Source organism: Manacus vitellinus, unplaced genomic scaffold (genome assembly GCF_001715985.3).
Source record: "Manacus vitellinus isolate BGI_N305 unplaced genomic scaffold, ASM171598v3 scaffold_6_pilon, whole genome shotgun sequence".
Lineage (NCBI taxonomy): Eukaryota > Metazoa > Chordata > Aves > Passeriformes > Pipridae > Manacus > Manacus vitellinus.
In genome coordinates this window covers 5,499,497-5,519,640 of record NW_021940750.1, presented here as the reverse complement: position 1 = coordinate 5,519,640, position 20,144 = coordinate 5,499,497, and the positions used below count along the sequence as shown (strand labels likewise).

Sequence of the window (20,144 nt, the reverse complement as noted above, 5' to 3'; positions counted from 1 at the left end):
AAAAATAAAAAATATTTCCATGGGAAGAAAAAAAACCCAACAAAAAAAACATCAGGAATGAAACCCAACTGAAATCAAAAGCAGAACAGGGGTAGAACTCAACTAGGCACAGCGCTCTTCCAGGACACCCAGCCAACGAGATGAGTATGACCTGGATGACAACTGTCATCCTACAAACATTATTTCCACTTTTCAGAAATAGTCAGCTCTTTCATTAAAGAGAGTGAGTCTTTTGTGAGAGGTTTTGGGGATTCATAGGAAGAAAGTTACTGATTGCCCTCCTCCATATTGCCTTGATCTAATTGTATTACCTTTTCTCCTTCCCCCAACAGAGGGAAGAAGCTGGATGAAACTCTTGTCTTGCATGAGTTTGTACGAGAATATGAAGATCTGGAAGACTGGATCACTCAGCAGAAACAAACAGCCAGCTCTGAAGACTATGGAAATGATTATGAACATGTCTTGGTGAGTTTTTTGAGTAACAGATCAAAAATCAAATAAACTATATGTATTAAGACTGTAAACAGATTCTAGGGTTGTCCATGAAAACTTAAAAGACAGAGTAAAGAATAAGGATAAATAACTGGAAGATGGGAAGAGAAAAGGGTGAAGAGTGGGTGGGAAGGTCTGAAGAACAGACAGCGTTGCCTAACACATCCTGCTACTATGAGGGCTGAACTGTGTGAAACAACTGCATGCTAAAATGTCTATGCCTTCAGAGAGCAAGTTCTCTCTACTTTTAATAATCAAGTATTTTAGTATGGTATCCATTTAGGACTTTTCCTTTTTTTCTTTTTTTTCATTGAGGTTGCTGATTGCTGTACGAACATCTACAGCTATACCTCTTCATGGAGCATAGAAACCAATCTAATATCAGCCTGTTAAAAATCAATATCTGCTCTGAATCCTCGTTTTATAATCTGTTTCAAAATAACTCGTATTCTAAACCTTAAAATGAGACTGCATTATCCATTTACAGTACTGAATACACATTTGCATTCATGAAGGGAAAACATATAATTTAATAATTGAAATTCGTTGTACATAGAATGTTTGTTTCCATCCCCACTAATAATGTTTCTGCCTCCCATTTGCATCACAAACCTCATGTTTTACTAAGAGTTTGCAGCTCCTCACATTCTTTGGAGGTAAAATCCTGTCACTCTATAGGGTCTCCATCTGTAAGTATGGTCAGCTTGTTACCTGTCTTTTGGTTGTGCTCTGTTAAATGAGCAGGTATGTTTGGGAAATGAGAGCACTCAAAAGGTGTTTGTTTTTTTTATTCTTGTTTTCCCTTCAAAAGCAACTTTGTGCCAGATATGACACATTCCGACACCAGTTGGAAGCAGCTGGGAAAAGAGTTGTGGCTTTCCAGCAGCTGGCAGACCACTTGCTGAGCTGCGACCATTCTGGGTCCCAGGAAATTCGGCAGATGCAGAAAGAGCTAAGGTAGGAGACTCATGTTAGCTCCATAATGCTTTGTCCTTTCAATTCACTCTCGAGAAAGAAGAAGAGACAAAATACTGGAAAAGAATAAGTCAGGTTCTCCTAATTCTCTAATTGCAGAATATATGGCTTGCTTATTGAAGCAGAGCTGCTGCCACCCTCATTTAAAAATTGACTACTATAATGCAGGCATTACCTACTTGGTTTTAGCTTGCTTTTAGCTTCTGTAAATTGCATCAGAGGTGCTTTACAAGTAAGGGTGAGTGAACTTCCTTTGCCCTTTGAAACAAGATCACCTAACTGAAAGGCTAGGAGTTTTGTTGCTTTTTTATTCTGATTTTTGAGTTTGAATCCCATGATTGCTCTTTAGAATAACATTAAAATGTTCTGAGCTTCTTAGTTCTGGCATCAGTCCAAACTGACCTGAAAGAGAAGTGGGTCTGTCTGCTGTTTTGGGCACCTCAGTGTAAGGAAGATATAAAGCTCTTAAAAAGTGTCCAAAGGAGGGCTATGAAGATGGTGAAGAGCCTAGAGGGGAAACCGTATGAGGAGTGGCTGAGGTCACTTGGTCTGTTCCGCCTCCTCTGGAGGAGACTGAGGGGAGACCTCATCACAACTTCCTCATGAGGGGAAGTGGAGAGGCAGGCACTGATGTCTTCTTTCTGGTGACCAATGATAGGACCCAAGGGAACAGCATGGAGCTATGTCAGGGGAGGTTTAGATTAGATATTAGGAGAATGTTCTTCACCCAGAGGGTGGTTGGACACTGGAAAGGGTTCCCCAGGGAAGTGGTCATGACAGAAAGTCTGACAGACTTCAAGAAACATTTGGACAATGCTCTCAGGCACATGGTGTGATTTTTGGGGTGGTCTTGTGCAGGGCTAAGAGTTGGTTTTTGATGGTCCTTTGGGGTCCTTTCCAACTCAGGATATTCTGTGATTCTATGACTCAGTTGTCCAAGTCCTGCATATAAAACCCAAAAAGCATAATTGCTTTTTGAGTCCTATGTCTCACATATGACCATCTCTTTAAGCTTATGGAGTAGACAGGAGGACAGAGAAGGGTGAGAGACATGCTGTCCTTCAGAGAATCACTCCAACAGAATTTAATGGCAGAAATGAAAAACAAAGTAAGAGCAGGTCTTGTTTTCAGTTTTTCTTTAGACTGTTGGTCTCCATTACTCCTACTTTAAATTTTTTACATGGTTCTTTCCCCCATCCTCCCCTGAAGGAACTCTTGGGAGGAGCTGTTAGAAATTACCAGATTACGAGGTGCACGGCTGAGAGACGCTGAGGCAATTCACAAGTGTTACCAAGATCTAACTGATGCTCTGGCACATATTGAGGTAAAAAATAATGGGAAATTCTCATATAATGCGAACTCTATTTCAGCTTTATTTGTGGAATATTCTTGTGATTCTCAGCATGCTTACTAATGACTTCAAAAAAGTTCTCAGTAAGAAACCAGTGTTATTACTCAAAGTGTAAAAAAAAAAAATCCTTTGTAATCCTTAGATACGTGACTGGTTACCTAATGAGAACCATTGGTGAAAGCAGGTGTAGCTGGAGTTGTTGATCTATGGGGTAAGCTGAGATCAGTGCTTGAACTAAGTTGTCTCACAGTGCAGTGTATACAGTAGTGTTGTTTGGAGTCATCAGGCCTAAGAAACTATTTACTGCCTCACCGTGGTGGCTCTTTGTATGCTGTTGTAGCTTTATGTGCTGAAGAACTATCCTTTGAAAAAGGCATTTGTCTGTATTACAGTAACCATTAGCCTGGAAGGCTGTCAGGCAATCATGTGACCTGATGTGAAAAGCTGGGCCAAAAATCTTCTCCTCTCATTTCAGTGCCCAGTACTGGCAATAATTTCAATCAGTCCCATTGTGAAAACTAGGGGGAGAACTCCCAATAAAAAAATCTTCAGCCTTCTGTTTTATCTGAACATCCTGAAGAATTTCACAGAGAAACCACATGCTTGCTGTAATGAGGGGTGTGGTTTCCCTAATGCAGATGTTTACAGGAGCAGCAATCCAATAGTTTCCACTGTTTTCAAGGCAACAGGGCATTGTTTAGTTACATGCAATTGATTTTCTAGTTGTTTATCCTGGCAGAGACTGCCCTATTGAACTTTCTTCCTCTGTCATGAATGGAAAATCAAGCATCATATTATTTCACCATATGCCAGGTGGGATTTTCAGAACCTGGTGCATATTTAACTTCAATGATGAAGTAGTTAATTCTGAGGCAGAAACAGAATTCAGAAACACTTCACAGACCAGCTGTCAGTTTATCCCCATGCTGTTTGGTCCAGGCAGCCACTACACCCTTCTTGCATTACATCTTGTTAATAGCTTCATGCCAGAGTGAGAGAGCAGTACAATCATCTTGCTCATCCCTTCGTGTGTACTCTAGTCAAAAGTCTACCAGGGAAAGCCATTTCTTATAGGAACCAAGTACTAGGAGATCTTGCTTAAGTCATCAGCTCCAGTGTCATCATAGTATAGACAACTACAACATCTCCTTTTATAAGACCTTACCAAGATGCATTGTTGGTACCCCAAACTAGCCTGTGAATCTGCTCCATAAATGCACTTCTTCAATGGTTAAAAATGTTCTTCTAATTTTCTCTAAACTGACCTGGAACAAATTTCTAATAATTTTATTCTAGCAACACTGTTGTTCTCTAGCTGTTGTTCTCTAGCCTCTTTTTTGTCTCCTTGCTGTATTTTCGATGCATGTCTGGATAACAACTAAATCCCTTCAGAGCTAAATAAATGTTTAAGTTTCCTTTTATGTAATGGTCCTTCCATTTCTTTCATTTTTACAGTAAACTTGCTTGAGCATCTATAATTAAAATTTTCATATAAAGATGGTTCACAGAAAGATCACCTGTATGCCAAAGAATGGGTTGAAGCTGTTGCTTGTTAATGCTACTTTTAAGAATTCACTATGTCACTGCAGCAGCTGTTCCAGATTGATTCCCAACACAAAGCCTGTAAGACGTTCTCTTATATTGTCTGATCAAGGCAAGACTTGAACCTTTATTTGTCACAGTTCATTTGAATAGTTTAATCATTAAGATACTTAGAAGTGAGTTACTAGGACAGACTTTTCTGGCTTCCTTTTACCTATAATAGTTGAGTAACCCAGGATGTCCTCAAGAGTGCAGTATGAGTTGCACTACTCAAAATTACTAATATAGGCTTGTAGTGAGTTTTGCTTGGAAGTAGAAAGTAACAAAGCTTTCTGTAATTTCATCCTTCTAGGACAAGTCCAAAAGTATTCCAGATGATGTTGCTAAGGACATGAGAGGTGTGCAAACCCAGCTCCGCAACCATGTGACCTTGGAACATGAGCTCTCCGGTAATGAGCAGCAGGTAATGGCAGTCATTTGGGATCTTTAATGTGTAGCCAAAATTCAAGTTTCCAAGATAAGCATAATAATTTGGTATTGTGAACCAAATTACTACCATCTCTCACAGAAAGACTGGAAATCTCTACAGATTTTCACTAGTTTTCTGGTTTTCTTTGTATATTCAAGGTCTAATGGCAGTGATAAAGTAAGTAATTTAAAACTTTTCAAATAAGGCACATACTATAATGTGTGCTGATTATTGAAGTGATTCACAGGGATATTTTTGATCATTGTTTGGAATGTATGATTATGCCGGGCTCTGTGATGTGCTTATCATCCTCTTCATAGTGTTTCAAGTGATTACAAGGAAAAAGCCAGAATCAGTTTTATGTGCAGAGAAAATTAATATTCATTAAACACAAAGTGCTTTGATTGACTATGGAGGATTAGAGAAGAAAGTATAGGGCAACAGTCTGAAATTTTCTCTATGTTTGGAAGGGTACAAATTGGACCATGAGAAAAAAGGATAGGGCTCATAATACAAACATAAAAAGTTTCAGCTCAAGAGAACAGCTTCCTTGTATAAAAGAGATTTGCTTGGTTTCAACGAGGCCAATAAAACTAGTATGAGTTTACTCTCCACTTTTGTTTAATAAATGTAATAGTATACAATAGTATATATAGTATAAAACACAGCAAGTGTAATATTGAGATTATTTTAGTAGTTATCCCAGTATTAATTATCAGCAGCCTAATGTATTGGCTTCAGGACAGATAACATTAAAATTGATTCCACCAACTATTTGTGACTTTTGAAGGTAAAAGAGCATGAGAGACACATGAAGAGAATGTGGTCACAGTTAAGCTAAATGGTCAATGAGAAAAAAAGGGAATAGTTAGCAAATACTTGCATTATATTAGAAATTACAATACTGGTTGCATTATTCAAATAATAAATGGTATAGTAAAAAGGGAAAACAAAATCTGAAAAATCACTGTTGCGATGAGCCTTGGCAAACACTGGATGTCACTATTACTCCATAGAACTGAAATTATGGAAGTTTTTGTTTAATGTGCGAAAAGCTAAGTCAGATAACATTGCTTGAATTGTAGTTTCGTGCACAGTTAACATATCGTGCACAGTTAACATATCCCTTATCATAACTTTTCTGATATTACCTGATGTCTCTGACGCTCTCCTTCCTACCTTCTTCTTTCGTCCCTGTATACAGCTGCAGGAGCTGATCCACTCTGCAGATCATGTGCTGCCTCACTGCTCAAAGAAGCAGGTGGAAGACCTAAAAGCAAAGCAGCAGGCAATAGTGACCAACTGGAAGACTCTGAAGTCTAAAGTGGAACTGCGCAAGAAACTTTTGGAACAAATATACAAGCTTCACGAGTTTCAGGCACATGTAAGCACTTCTGCCATCTGTCCGTTGGTACTCAGGAGAAAGTTGCCTTCAATTTGTGTGAATCATAGGTGTATTTCCAAGCTGCAAAAGGCTGCAGGTGCTACATGTGGTATTAATGAAACATTTAAGTGCGTGTAGCTATTTAGAAAGTTGTTAGAGGATAAAGATCTTTTACCCTCTGTAGGAATAAAAGCTCATATCCAGCTGTGTATGGAATAATTGACAGTTGTCAGAAATGACAGGAGCAGCAGTAGTCTTTTCAAAGACTGCGATTTCCACTGAGTAAGAGTGATAAAAGGCGATGTTACACTCCCATTTATAATGCATTAAAGTTTGATCTTGCTCTCTCAGGGTATGCAATAACCCACAGTTAACTTCATGGAATGTATCAAATACAACTCACTAGTTCTTGCACTAACTTCTCAAGTTGCTTAAACAGTGACATGGATATATCAGCATAATATTGTAATCAACAATGCACAGTAGCTTTGTCTCCAAAGAATTCAATAGGTCACTAAACTATAATTTGCCATAGAATACTTTGCAAACGTTGGTAATCTCAGTGAAGGCACCTGAGCTACACCATTGCAAATCAGTAGATTACTGCTGCAAGTACTGCAGTAGCAGGTTCTAAACCAACGAGTGTCCCCTTATATCATGAAGGAAATTGGTAATGTAGATTTCTAGAATACTTTGACGTTCTTTTATTCTTGAACTCCTCTAGATGTAACTTCAGTGTCAACTCACATTCTGTTTCCATTTTTGGTGGGAAGCAGAGAATGTCCAGGGTATGCTGGAAAAAAACTTCCTACAACTCTGTCCTAGGTTTGTGAGCTGGGAGCAAGACCACCGTAGGTGTACATGGTTCTTTTTTGTTAGCATGAGAGACTTCTTCATATTAGAGTAGTCCACTTCAAGTCTCTTATAAGTGTTCAAATTGGTGTTATCTGCCTATTTCATAAAAAAAATATATAGTTAGAGATAAAGAATGCTTATGGCACTTTGGGTTTTTTGAGGGTTTGCTTGGTTTGTTTTTTAACTGTTACAAGTCTATTATCTTGTGCAGAACTGTCAATGGGGAAAATAAAAGTGTCTCTAGTGATGTAGGTGAAAAGTTCATTTGTCCACTGTCTTTCTAATAGCATCTAGGAATGATAGTAAAAATAAGTCAAACTTTCAGAATTGTATTCTTCTAACATATATTAGAGTCTTGAAGTCTGCAGCCTGGGAACGTCTTCACCTGGGAGGTGGGTCTTGGTGGATTTATCCATCAAAATGTAGTCACTCAGAGTTCACTTCATTATTACTTTGCTTCATAACTTACATCATAAATTTAGTTATTGACTTCAGATAGAAAATGTCTTGTTTTCCCCACCTGTTGGGGTACTTTTTTAATTGCTATTGCTGGAACCATACAAAGCACCTTTGGTTTGAATTTTGTCTGAATGGCAAATCTATAGCCCATTTCTCCATCTGGCAGTGTGTCCTTTGATCTTTAGGACTCTTAACATTATAAAACAAAATGACAAAGCCAGGTGACTGTGTTCTCAATGACATGTCTTAGACGGGATTATGCTCCAGGCAACTTCCTGCCTCTTGTAATGGAAATAGATTCTTGGCTGCTCCATTTTACCAATGGATGGCAAAAAGTGTTCCTGATCCTCTTAATTTTCACCTCCTTTCCTGACAATAATTCTTGAAACAGTGAAGATCTGGTCCTGCAAGTTTGGTAAACTTGTCTTTCTGCCCAGATGGGACAAGGCAGCATCATGCAGCTGTGTCTAGTGACTGAAAAACTCAGTAGCTCTAGGGTAGGTTAGAGCAGCTTTGCTGCAGAACATCACCCAAATTGCTGAATGCAAAGAGGCAACTTTGCTATCTTTCCTCTTTCAGCTATGACAAGAGGTCCACAAACAATGTTAGTCACAGCTGTTCAGTGTACTTTTTTCATTATATCGTTCATATGCAGTCATTGGGTTTTTCATTAAGAAATTGTGCACAGATTAGGTGAAACAAAAAAAGTTCAGTCTTTCCATAAAATGAGAATTCTACACAATCATCTAGTGTATCTCCTTGCACCCCATCAAGTACAATTTTAGTCTGATTAAATAGCAGAGAGCTGGGCCTAATGGACAACGCACGGTAACAGCAGAGGGCTTCAAATCTTCCAAGAAACTTTGTCAAGGAAGATGAATGTAGACATAGACTCAAAGTATTTCTAAGTGATCTGAGGCTCTTAATCTGAAGTTTCTGCTAGGATTTGCATGGTCTCTGTCAGGCTCTGCTTAGGAGTTTCCTGCAGACTGATGCCTTGTCTATCTTTAAATGTTGCTGGCAGTGACAGTCCAGTAACCACTCATTGGCTCTTGACTTGTTCCATCACATTATATATCCTGAGATTTATGTATTTTTTCCTAATGCTTTCTTAAAATCTCGAGGAGTCTTAGACATTTGCAGTGCCAAGTGCAATGTCAGTGTCTGCAGTGACATCCAGCTGTGTGAATGAATTAGTTCTAAAAATCAAAATTATGCCAACACGTGTGCACTATGTGGGCCCCTTTAAAAGGACCACAGTCTTTTTAAACAGTCATTTAGTAGCTGTGTTTGTTGGCTTTAAGAAAGAAATCTTTATCTCTGTTTATCTTGGCTTCAAAGCCTAGACTCAGGATCCCAAATTGGCCAGTTTCAATTTTGTGGTGCTTTTCTGAAATTTTTTTTCTTGGCTGGCAGTACAAAATTTTGATGATATGAACAAAAATCCATGGGTAAAATGGAGCAGCCAAGAATCTATTTCCATTACATAGTTTCCTTCAGTGGAAAAGCCAGCAACCACTCACAAGAGAAAATTTTTAGTTCTCTGCAGTGAAAGAGGGTTTTTTTCAACACTTACTATACCTAATAGTCTTTTAAAATACACTTTAAAAACCTGACAAACTGTTTACTACCTCAAAATTAAATCAACTAATTCAGACACAATTAAACTATAGCAAAACTTAATTAGTCATTGCATGTAATTCCCAGTATAGTCCCTTGCAATCCTAATTTTAACAATTGACAGGGAAGAGTAAAACTCCTATTGCAGATTCAAATAAGATGCCTAAAGAAAGTGACTGTTTAAGGTGTAGATATCAAATGTGGAAAAGGACATATAGAAAAATGTCAAATTATTTTTACTTGTGCAAATTGCTTCAGTCACAGTTAGAAAATAATTCTCAGATATTTGTTTTAGAACTTTCTTGCTCATAATTGCTTCAGCTGAATGCTTCAAGCATTTTAAGATATTGTAAATGTATTTATTGTTTAATCAGATTTTGAAAGTAAACTAGCATCACGTCCTTGTTCCTCCCAGAACTGTGTTTCTGTGTCAATCTCAATTCTATAGTTCCACAAACCAAAAGCTGAATCTGTATACCTGATTTGGTTATGCAATTTTTTCTAGGCTGTGATTTACCCTTTTTCCACATTTATTAGAATGCATTTGTTTTTTATCAGAAAATTCAGACTCTCATTTGAGAATATGTGCACAACCTAATTTCAAATAGACTTGCATTAGACAAAGCTGTCGCAGAAAAATAGGATGATACTGTTTTATCCTTTGTGAAGGAATAACATTAGAAAACACTTAAGAAAAGATGGACAAAAGGGCAATAAATTATATCATGCTGTCATTGACATGATATGACAGAGTTTGACTATAATTATGATATTACAAACCATATATGATTTAACACAGTATGTAGAAATTCCAGCAGTCATTATCCATGCTTGTAAAATTCAGAGAAGTACTGTAAGCACCAATGAAATATTTTCTTTCTTATCTGTGATTTTATTATCTATTAATCACTTCAAGTTGAACAGGCCTATGATTTTCCTCCTTCATAACCTAAGCTTGAGCTCTAACCTCAACTTTCACATTTTCTTGGGTTCCAGGTGTGGGACTATTTCTTATGGACAGCAGAAATAATAAGGGAAATGAGAGCCAAGGAGACCATTCGGGACATATCTACTAGCAGCCTGAGACTTACTCAGCATCAACAGCTACTGGCAGAGATTGAAGCACGAGAAGAGAAGTATAGTCATACTGTACAGCTGGGTCAGTCACTCCTGCAAGATGAGGAAATGGGATCAAAAGAGGTAATTGAAACTCTTCTGAGTTCGATCATACATATTCAGCTACTTGACACCAGTGTAACTATCACACTGTAAGCATACAAATACACATGTGCATCAATTCTCTATACACATGACCTATGTTTGCCTCAGTGTGTTACCTAGCTTGGGCACAGAAACATCTGTTCCTTTTCCTATCTCAGCAGCAGATGCGTGCTGGCATCTCCTGAAGGCCCCCTGCAGCAAAGCTGGGCTCATTCAAGAAGTTCACCATGTTCTGAGCAATGGATTTAATTCTACCAACTTCCCAAACTGGATTTTCACAGAAATACTATGCCTCATATCACAGTGGTATATCCACACCAGAACAGTCTGGACAAAAATTTGGAGTGATATAATGGCACTATTAATGACTAAAGACAATGGAGAATTAGGATCTTATTTTAGAAAGCACACTTGGGAAACAGTTACCTTTCTTTGCTCTTGGCTTGAACTGCTGTATATGCTGTAAGAAACACTTCTCCATTGCTGAAATGAGGCACCTCTGGTTATCTCTATGCTCAAATAGAATTGCTAGAACTTGTTTTGCTTTTTTTTCTGTTTAATAATTTTGTTGCAATTTAAGGGGATTATCCACCACTCCGCTTAATCCTTTCTTGTCTCAGCTTACCCTGATCCATATGATCTAAAGACCAACATGACTTTTTAATTGGAAATTATGTTCAGATTCAGCAGAAACTACAGGCTTTAATGGAAGAGAAGAAAAATGTATACAATGCATGGAAACAGAAGAAGGAGTGGCTGGAGAAAATACACCAAGAACAAATGTTCTACAAGGATTGGGACCACTTGGACATGCTCCTGAATTCACAGGAGGTGAGCGAATTATAAACTTGAAATAAGCAGATAAACTCTTCAATCATTTAAATTCTTTCAAACTAAAAGGGGCACGACTGTTCACCTACAGCTTAAAATCCTTGTGTCTGCATATACACAAGACACTCTTTTTATTTTTATAATTTGCATTGTGTATTACTTAGAGAGTGTAACAATGTACAGGACCCCCACCCTTCTTATGGAGCTTAGGTGTGGAACCAGAAACAAACAGATGATACTTGCCTGAAAGATAATTAATTGCAAATAAACATGACAGCTAACACGTGAGAGTCACAACAGAAGAGGGAGACAAGAGTCCAGTATTAGTCCTCTTTATAAACAGATCTCATCATACCAGCTGCTTAACCATTGGCAAATTGTTTTGTAGGCTTCAAAGGGAAGGGAAAGTGGGTTTGAATGGAGTTTGCTTTACAGGTGTTGCTGGAAACCTCACCTCAGGCTGAGGGTTAGTGCTGGGAAAATGCAACTACTGGAAGATGGATGTTGGCAGTGTGAGTTAATACAGGAAAGTGAATTGACTTCTCAGTTCTGCAAGGGTATTGATAGCTGTGTGTAGAACAACTACAAAAGAATTTTTAAGGAGTATTAGTTTCTGTTTGATGCAGTAGAGAGATGAACTAGTGAAAAAGGTCCTCTCATGAAAAGAGAGGGCAGATATAATTAATGCAAAGAGACAGAAGGATGTTCTTATTGTCATCTTTTTGCAGCTCTTGAAATAGGTTTTTTTTCACCATTATTAAATTATCTTTTGTCTTTCTTGCACTTTGATTCATGTAACTGTTTAAAAAGGTTCCAGCTCAAGGTCTAACATTTGCTATTAGAAAACAGTGCAGTCACCCTGTGAATTCACAAACTGATAGATTGCTATAGCCATGCTGAGACTTGGCATGCAAACCACATCAGTGGGTTGAAGGTTGCCAAATTTAAGGATTGAAGGAGGTTGTACCTCCAGTCATTTCTCATTAAGGAAAAATAATACTTAATTCTCCAAGACCACTGATAGAAAAATATAATGGCTCTCAGTTTGTGCTGAGCTGTTTTTCACCAGCGCTTTGCCACTGGCACTAAATCTTTCTGAAAACTGACCCTTCGCTGTGCCATGCAGTGATACTTAACCCTTTGTAGCACGTGGGCCTGGAGCTTTCTGCTACTCATTCATTGAAGGAAATGCATATCTTCATAATTCCCTACAATTGGCAATCTTGGCATGTGTGCCCTGCATTCTTGAGTTTGTGATGAAATATGAAACAGAGCGTTTCACCTAGGTTCAGGTTTCTGGAGTAAAATATTATATGGTTCAACCCACTATTTGTTGCTTCATTAGCAAGTGGCATGATTTGCATTACATCTATCTCAATTCCCTACTAACATCATTGCTAAGCTCCTGCATAGGAGCTCATCAGGGAAAATGTAAACTCTACAAAAGTTTGGCCGCTGTATTTTTTCTCCTTTTATGAAATGGACATCAGCCAACATGCAGAGGCAGAGGCACTGTCACTGTGGCATCTGCTTTGCTCTGTATACTTCAGAGGTAAATGTGTAGGAAGCCACTGTGGATTAGTGTTTCTTCTTATCCCTGAGTTGAAAGCCTGTATTACTCTTACATGAAAGGGTAATGCACCTGGCATTTCTGGTATGGCCCCAGCACATTCTCTACAGGTAAATGGAACTTGTTTTCGCTCCTTTGTTCGGGTGAATTTACCATTGCCATATGCTCTGAGGGAGACTGCCACAAAAGGGGTGGGTGTTCATCACAGACTGGGTAAATTGTCTCGGTGGGATCAGTCACAGTGCCTGCCTCCTACCACAACTTTCTTCAGCCAAAGCAAAGCCTGAGAATGAAGACTGTGACCTTGAGGATCGTGAAGGGCAATTCTGTTATCTGAATCTTTCTCTCATACTATTTTCTCAATGAACTTCTGAGGAGGTTTTGGTGAAAGCATATCTCAGCTGTGCTTCACAAATTCCACTGCTACCTGCTCATTTGAAATCATATTTTGCTATTTTTAAATCAGTTTTACTGGTTTGAAACCTGGCAATGTTGGGGATCACCTCAATGTTGAGAGCAGAGTTGCTCCACAGTGAGTATAAACACAGTGATGCAGGTTTAAGCTATTAAGCTGCTGAGAAGACAGAAACTGTGTGTGTTTACATACAAAATAAGTTGTACCTTTGAAGAATATATGGGGTGAAATCAATAAAGAAAACAAGTCATTGCAAGAAGAGGTTCATTTTTTTGCTGTTCATGGAAAAACAAGAAGGCATTTACCTTCTACTGGATTATAGTTCTTCCTGAATATGCAGTGCATCAGCTTGGCCTTGAATAGAAATGGCAACACTGTTCTGATTCCTCTACAGCTGGAAATCCTGCATTCCCATTGCTTTTGTTCTCTTATCCCTATGTGTGATCGTTCTTCAAACAAGTTATTCCTGTGCTGCAGAATTCCCATCTAAATGAGGGAGAAATTTAAAGAACCACAAAGCTGTCTTTTGTGGCTGCCACCATCTGCCATATGGATCAGCATATACAATTTGATAGTGAAGTGAGGTTCTTTAGTCACTACTTATATTTCATTTCTCTGCATTTGAAGAACAATTGGAAGAGGAATCTATTCCTTTTGGATGGAGCTCTGTTACTACTATATGGAATTAAAATGTGGCTGCATAGCAATGTAGACTCTGCTCCCTAGGGAGACAGGCAAGATGGTAGGAAAGCAGTTCTTTCAAACATGTTTTTTAAAAAAATTCAGGCAAGGCATCACTTGAAGACTCTCAAACCCCTTTCCTGATGAGAGTTTCATCATTCGCTCTTTTCAGAAAGGACAAAAGGAAACACATTCAAAAAGGATTCCTTTCAGGCAAACAAATATAAGCAATCTCTTCACCCCTTGTGTTTCTTCTGACTTTTGTGTTTGAGGCAAAGTGCAGTTATGTGCATTTCACTTCATATGTCTGCAAAATATGTGCCTAAGAAAGTAGCTTCTGCCATGTTGTAATTTTTTAATCCTATTATCCCAGTACTTCATATGCCTTAGATGGTCTCTCCCCCAGCAGCAAGGAATAGGGGAAGGAAAAAGATAGCAGAGGAGTATTTTAAACTAAGAACTACTGCTGAGAACTGCTCTTTCATTCACTGTATGTGCCAGTGTGACAGGTTTGACTTTAAGCCAGCATCTTATATTACATCCAAGTTGCTTAAACCTTCAAAGGATTTCAGCAGAATATAGTCTAGCATTGTTCTATGCTGAAGAAAATGGAGGACATATCTAGAAAATTAGGCAACCGGCTATCTTTTTAATTTTTTTTATAATGAATTCAGTTGTGCCATCACATAGAACTTCTGTAGGAAAGTCTTGTAAGACCTGCGAACTAACATCTCATAGTTCAGAGTGCAGACAAGCAATGGCTGAAAAAAGAGAAAGAAGGAAAAAAATAATTTTTGCTTAGAGCAGAAACAGTGTCCAGTACACTCTGCTCTGTTCTGCTCTTTTCACAGCAGCTCAGGTTAGCTGCTTTCCTTTTTTCGCAGATGAAATAACAGAGAGTTTCCAGGCTGTCTCTGGCAGGCACTTTTGGCTCCCTCCTACTGTCTGCAGTCTCACTGTCAGAACACTCAGGGAGCAGAGCCGTATGCTCCATAATTTATCTTTCTGCCCATCCCACGCTCGTATCGCTTTGCAGACGTGACAAGTGGTGGTAGCAGTATTAGAAAGCTGAGATTTTTTATTTTGAATGTGGATTTTTTTAGTTCATATTTTTTTTCCCAGGGAATGTTTATTCATCTCTCATTCCTTTACTTCAGTGGAAGAATGGAAATTTCCAGTGCCAAAGGAAAAAGGATTAGGAGTTGGTTTTAAACACAGGGGGAAAGGCAAGCTTCTGTGGCTTTGGTTTTTGCATCATTTAGAACTAAACTTCAGAATGTCATACAGGGAACGTCCCTGGAAACCTTCATCTGCAACCTATATCTCCACTGCGAAAATGATTCTATCTTCCAGTAAAATGACCCCACGTCCTCCTTTTGAATCTGCTGTGCAGGACAGGCCTTTGCAAAAGATGCCAGCATCAGCATGGCATCGTCCCACTGGTCAGTCAGTTGCAGAGCTTGCTCCAGGAAATGCCAACTCACCGCCACGCAGTGTGTCTTCCGGAGCTTACTGTTCAAGGCTAGATGTCATCCTGGCACACACAGACCAGACGAAAGGTTTTGGGAGCACTAGTCACTGTGTCAGTCCTTCTGATGAGACATCCACACGTTCCAGTGCTTGCAAGGACCCTCGGAGCCATGGATACAAGGCGTCTGGCATTCAGTCAACATCTGCATCTTACAAGCAATATTCAGAAAGAGAAAAAAGTGTTCATCGTACTTCTGAAAAAAGCAATCCCTTGAAGCTTGCTCTATCTTTGCCCTCTGATGTCCTTTCCTGCAAAGCTCCACCAAGCTGGACATCACGCCTAGATGTTGATCTGTCTGCTATTCCAGCTGTTTCTACATTCCACAGCAAAAATCTGCATGCATCCCTGGAACCTTGTGATTCTCTCCCATCCCAACAAGGCTGTAGCCAATGCAATGTCCATATGTCAGACCTCCACACTTCAATGAAGCTTTACATTTCAACGTGCAGCTTGATGATAAAGCCTTTTCGAGCAGATTCCTATGGAAGCAGTCATGCTCATTCAGGTCTGCTCATACCACAGCTAGAGAAGATGCCTGAAACTTCAGCTGATTTTCAAACAGGATACCAGAAACCAAAACAAGACTTCCCTGCAGGTGGATCTCCAGCCCTTCAAATCACAAGACTTCATGTGACTTCCTCTAAGTATCCTGGCCTTCCCCAGCAGTCTGTCTCCAGAGATATATGGCTGTCCTCAGCTATGCTGACTGGAAGAGGAAATTCAGCTAGTGGGAATGAGGTCATAAGCAAGGATTTAAATCCAGAGCTGATTGTCTTTCAGAATTATCCTTCATCTAGGCCAGAGTTTAGGAAGACTCCATGTGATGACCTAACACCTGCTCACCACAAGGTTTCCAAAATCACCCTGATACTTGCCACCCCTTGGACTGCTATGCCTATCCAGGTGGTAAGAGAATTTAGAAGAAGTTCAAGTCCAACAATCTTTATCAAAACACATGATATAGATATAGCTGGCCCACCCTTTCACCCTGTGGAGGTTGGGGCTGACCTCTCTCGATCAGTGAATCCAGTTTGCTGCTCAGGATTGCTTTCTAGCCATTGGACGAGATCTGGTTGGAGACCTTCCCAGGAAACATGCACTGTAAAAAGTGTATGTCCTGACAACCTTTTGACAAACACACCAGCTCCCACCACATCTTCAAGTCATAGAGACGCGGAGGGTGCAGGGTGTCCATCTATTGCTGTCAACATTGCATCCTTTGACTCTGGAAGGCGAGTGGTGAAGATTTCCATTCCATTCTAGGAACATTTGCAAACAGAAGATCTGATTCGTATTTAATCAAGCCATATGGATTTCTATTTGTATGCTTACTGCCATGTTCCAACTCCCTAGAGATGACTTACAGAACAATAAGAAAGCTACTTGTGTTCTGCTGTCACCAAGGCTGCAGATACAGCTTGATCCATGCTAAATGAAGATAAGAACTCTGATCTGATTGAGCACTTAACAAGTGTTTCATTTTAACCTTTAGAATGCTACTGTTAACATGACATGCAACTGTTTACAGATTTTTCATGATTGGGCCACAGTGCTCAGCACTTTGAAGGTTCACGACTTCAGAGCCGAGAACTAGTTTCTTCTCTGCTAGTCAGTCTGGGACCTGGAACAAATACTCAGTGTAGTTTTTCTTAGTCCTTTTCTGTTTCAGTGTTTTCATTTTCTTACTTCTCAAATGCTGTATTTCTAAATGGTTAATTCCTGGTTTTGTAAGTTTTAAAAGTAATACTTGTTTTCAAAACCCAAAATATTTAAGTGCATAGGAAGAAATCACTTTTTTCCCCTTCTTAGAAAAGGAGAGGTACTGCCCTTTCCTGAGGGAAATGAAGGGAATTCAATCTCCATAGCATGTCAAATTTGAATATCCCAGCAAAGTTTCTAGCAGTGAAACTATGGGGAGTTTAAAAAGAACTTAGTCTACCTTCAGACAAATGTTTCATAAGTAAATATTTTAATGATGATGTTGTTTGGGCTTAAGATTCTGGTCCAACACCTACTACTTACAGGATAGAGATCGAGCTTGTGAATTTTGAAGACAGAGATAGGTGTGAGGAAGGAATTACAGCAGTTATGGGAAAAAAACCCCACTGTCTTATCTCTGTGTTTTTTCCCATATACATTTCCAATGTGAGACAATTATATTCTTATGCCATAAGACAGCATGCAGTAGGAGGAGGGAAGGAAATTTTAAATATCTTTAACATTAGAATTTTGCATATAGATTGTGAGGAGAGAAGCCAATAATATAGTGATGTCAGTGTGATAGAAAAAGTATGTGTTTTCTCTTTATAAAAAACTTCAGTGCATTTTATTCCACCTATGGTTATAGTATGATACCTTGTTGTAACTTTTACTGAAATGAAGCATAGTACAACATTTTTGTGTACCATATATAGTCATCGTATCAAACATATTTATTTGCTTTGCTAAATCAAATATCATTTTTTTTCTTTTTTATTTACTTCTATCAGAATTAAGTCAAATCAAACTTTGTTGTTATCTATTTGGGCAGATAGTTTGGACTTCATTACATGCTTTAAGTGAAGGCTTTTAAAACTGGAAGTAATTCAGGCTTTTAGTGCATGTTTAAAGCAGAAGGATTTTCTGTGGTGTTCCAGCAATCTCAACAGCAAGCCAAGGGCAGGCAGCGAGGGGCAAAATCTATGGAGCTTGTTATACTGTGAAGAGCAGAAGGGAGTGAATTTGCAGAAATACTTAAATTTTATTCTAGAGAAATAGAAACTAGTCTTCTTGGAATATGAATTTCTTTTGGGGTTATGTCAGCTTCCAGTACATATAAATTTGAAGTTGTGGTATCCAGAGAGCATAGCTGGGCTAATGGTTAAAATGTTTCTTCAGTATTTCTTTAAAAGCTAGAGCTGGCATAAGCTGTCACATAAGTGTGTATATAGTACTGACTTATTTTAAGTGATTTTTTTTTTAAACTGGACTTCATTTTTAGTTCTGCATTAACTTGTATGCAAGAGTTCTTATATGACTGTGTATTGAAAACTATGCAATGAGCTCAGAAATAGAGAAAACCTCTAGTGAAGTAGGGTTAAACCCTCCATTTCTGTGCTTTACATCATTAATAAATTGACTATTTGTTCCATTCTCCATTTAAAATCTCAAAAATCTCAAAAAACATTTTGTGGTTTTAAGCATCTTTGCAAGTCTTCTCTTAAAAACTAGTCCCTTTTATAGTAAGTGGCCAAGTCTTTGGTGCTTTTCATGGCTGAGCAAAATTCCTGATGATGGGCCATGATTCATAATAGCAACAAACTTGAAAAAAAAGTTTATATATACTGTTTCCTCTGGGAGACCCTGGTAGGTTACCTGAGGAGAGCTATGCAGTGTTTTATAGTTGAAATCAATGTGTCTTATTCAAAGCAGGTGTTTGGGGATGTTTCTAAAAACCTGCCAGAAAGTGATGTACTTGGCCACAGGCCAGCATTGTGGCAAAGGAGACAATTTTCATTCTGCTTTCAGACTGGTATAACAAGTACTTACATGAAAAAAATGTTGTGGTTCTGATTCTAGCAATGGCTGTCATAAGATTTCTGTTTAAAAGATGAATGGAATGGAAAATTTTTACCTTAGCAGCTCTCCAAGTAGCACTGTTAGTGCTACAGGGGCTACTTTCTTCTAAAATTGGTGCCATTGCCTCTCCTGTAATGTATGCAGCCACTTTCCTTTTGCAGCAATTTTCTTTTTGTGCACCAGTTTTCTTTCTCAGTGTCAAAGCCTTGGTTTTGGCATTTGCACGAGCTTCTGCTTGGAGGTCTTGGTCCAAAGCTTTCAGGAGGACTTTTTCCCACTGCTGTAATATCTGAAGGAATCGAGCTTTGCTCAGTGTCATTTGTGTTTAGTGGTTTTCAGTGGGAGCAAAGCCCTGAACACTCCAGTGGCAGCTGCTTATGACTCACCACCCCACACCCCTGCTCTCAAATGTCTCTGTTCTCTTCTTCAAGGAATCTAATCACCTTTATCGGTAGATACCCCTTGTGTTTTTCTTCCATCACAGGTTTATGAGCAGGAAAACTAATAGTTGACCATTTCTTCAGGTACCAGTTTCACTGCTAAGAGTACTAGATAAAAGTCCTAGAGGTAAATCTTTTTTGACCAAAAATGGTAGATAATTCACAGAATATGTAAAGAAGCTACAGTATTTTTTAAGCAGTGTTTAAAGCTTCAAAATGGAGATACAGTGTGTGACTGTATGTTTGTGTAGCCAAAATAGCAGTGAGTTAGATTCAGCTGATAACTTTTTATTTCTGTGTTAGTAACAGCAGTGTAGATATAGATGGTAATAATAAGGTGGTTTAATAAGGCATTACTGTAGACAGACCTGGAACCCACACATGTGGAGATCTTTCTTCAAAAGAGCAAACAAAATCCAGTAACACTCTCAAAAAAAAAATATATAATTTCATACACTTGATGAGTAGGATAGATCAAAGGATTAAAGTTTGAATTACAGAGTATCTGCCTTCTGATGGGGGTTATATTTAACAGACAGAGGCATAGCAGAGGCATCAATATATTTCTTTAGGCATTCTGGTGATTAATGGGACAGACATACTATAGGCTTAGGCCTGTTGTGTTCACTGTCTTCTTGACAGTGATTACTGTGATGGGATTTATTTACCTTTCTTTTGATACTTGGTATGGATTAGTATAGAGCAGTTTGTACATCCAGCCTGGACATGATAGTCTTCTGTGCATTTTTT

The 20,144-nt window shown here is 38.7% G+C and overlaps 1 protein-coding gene across 1 annotated transcript in view; it reads left to right on the top strand.

Annotated features, from left to right (window-relative positions):
- The window catches only part of SPTBN5 (spectrin beta, non-erythrocytic 5), a 94,651-nt gene that overhangs the window by 29,812 nt on the left and 44,695 nt on the right, over nucleotides 1–20,144 (top strand). Inside the window, exons 27-33 of the mRNA XM_029964235.1 lie at nucleotides 333–465; nucleotides 1,304–1,449; nucleotides 2,677–2,791; nucleotides 4,713–4,823; nucleotides 6,034–6,213; nucleotides 10,144–10,347; nucleotides 11,050–11,199. Of these exons, the coding sequence (XP_029820095.1) occupies nucleotides 333–465; nucleotides 1,304–1,449; nucleotides 2,677–2,791; nucleotides 4,713–4,823; nucleotides 6,034–6,213; nucleotides 10,144–10,347; nucleotides 11,050–11,199 (1,039 nt within the window). The remainder of the gene's footprint in view (nucleotides 1–332; nucleotides 466–1,303; nucleotides 1,450–2,676; nucleotides 2,792–4,712; nucleotides 4,824–6,033; nucleotides 6,214–10,143; nucleotides 10,348–11,049; nucleotides 11,200–20,144) is intronic.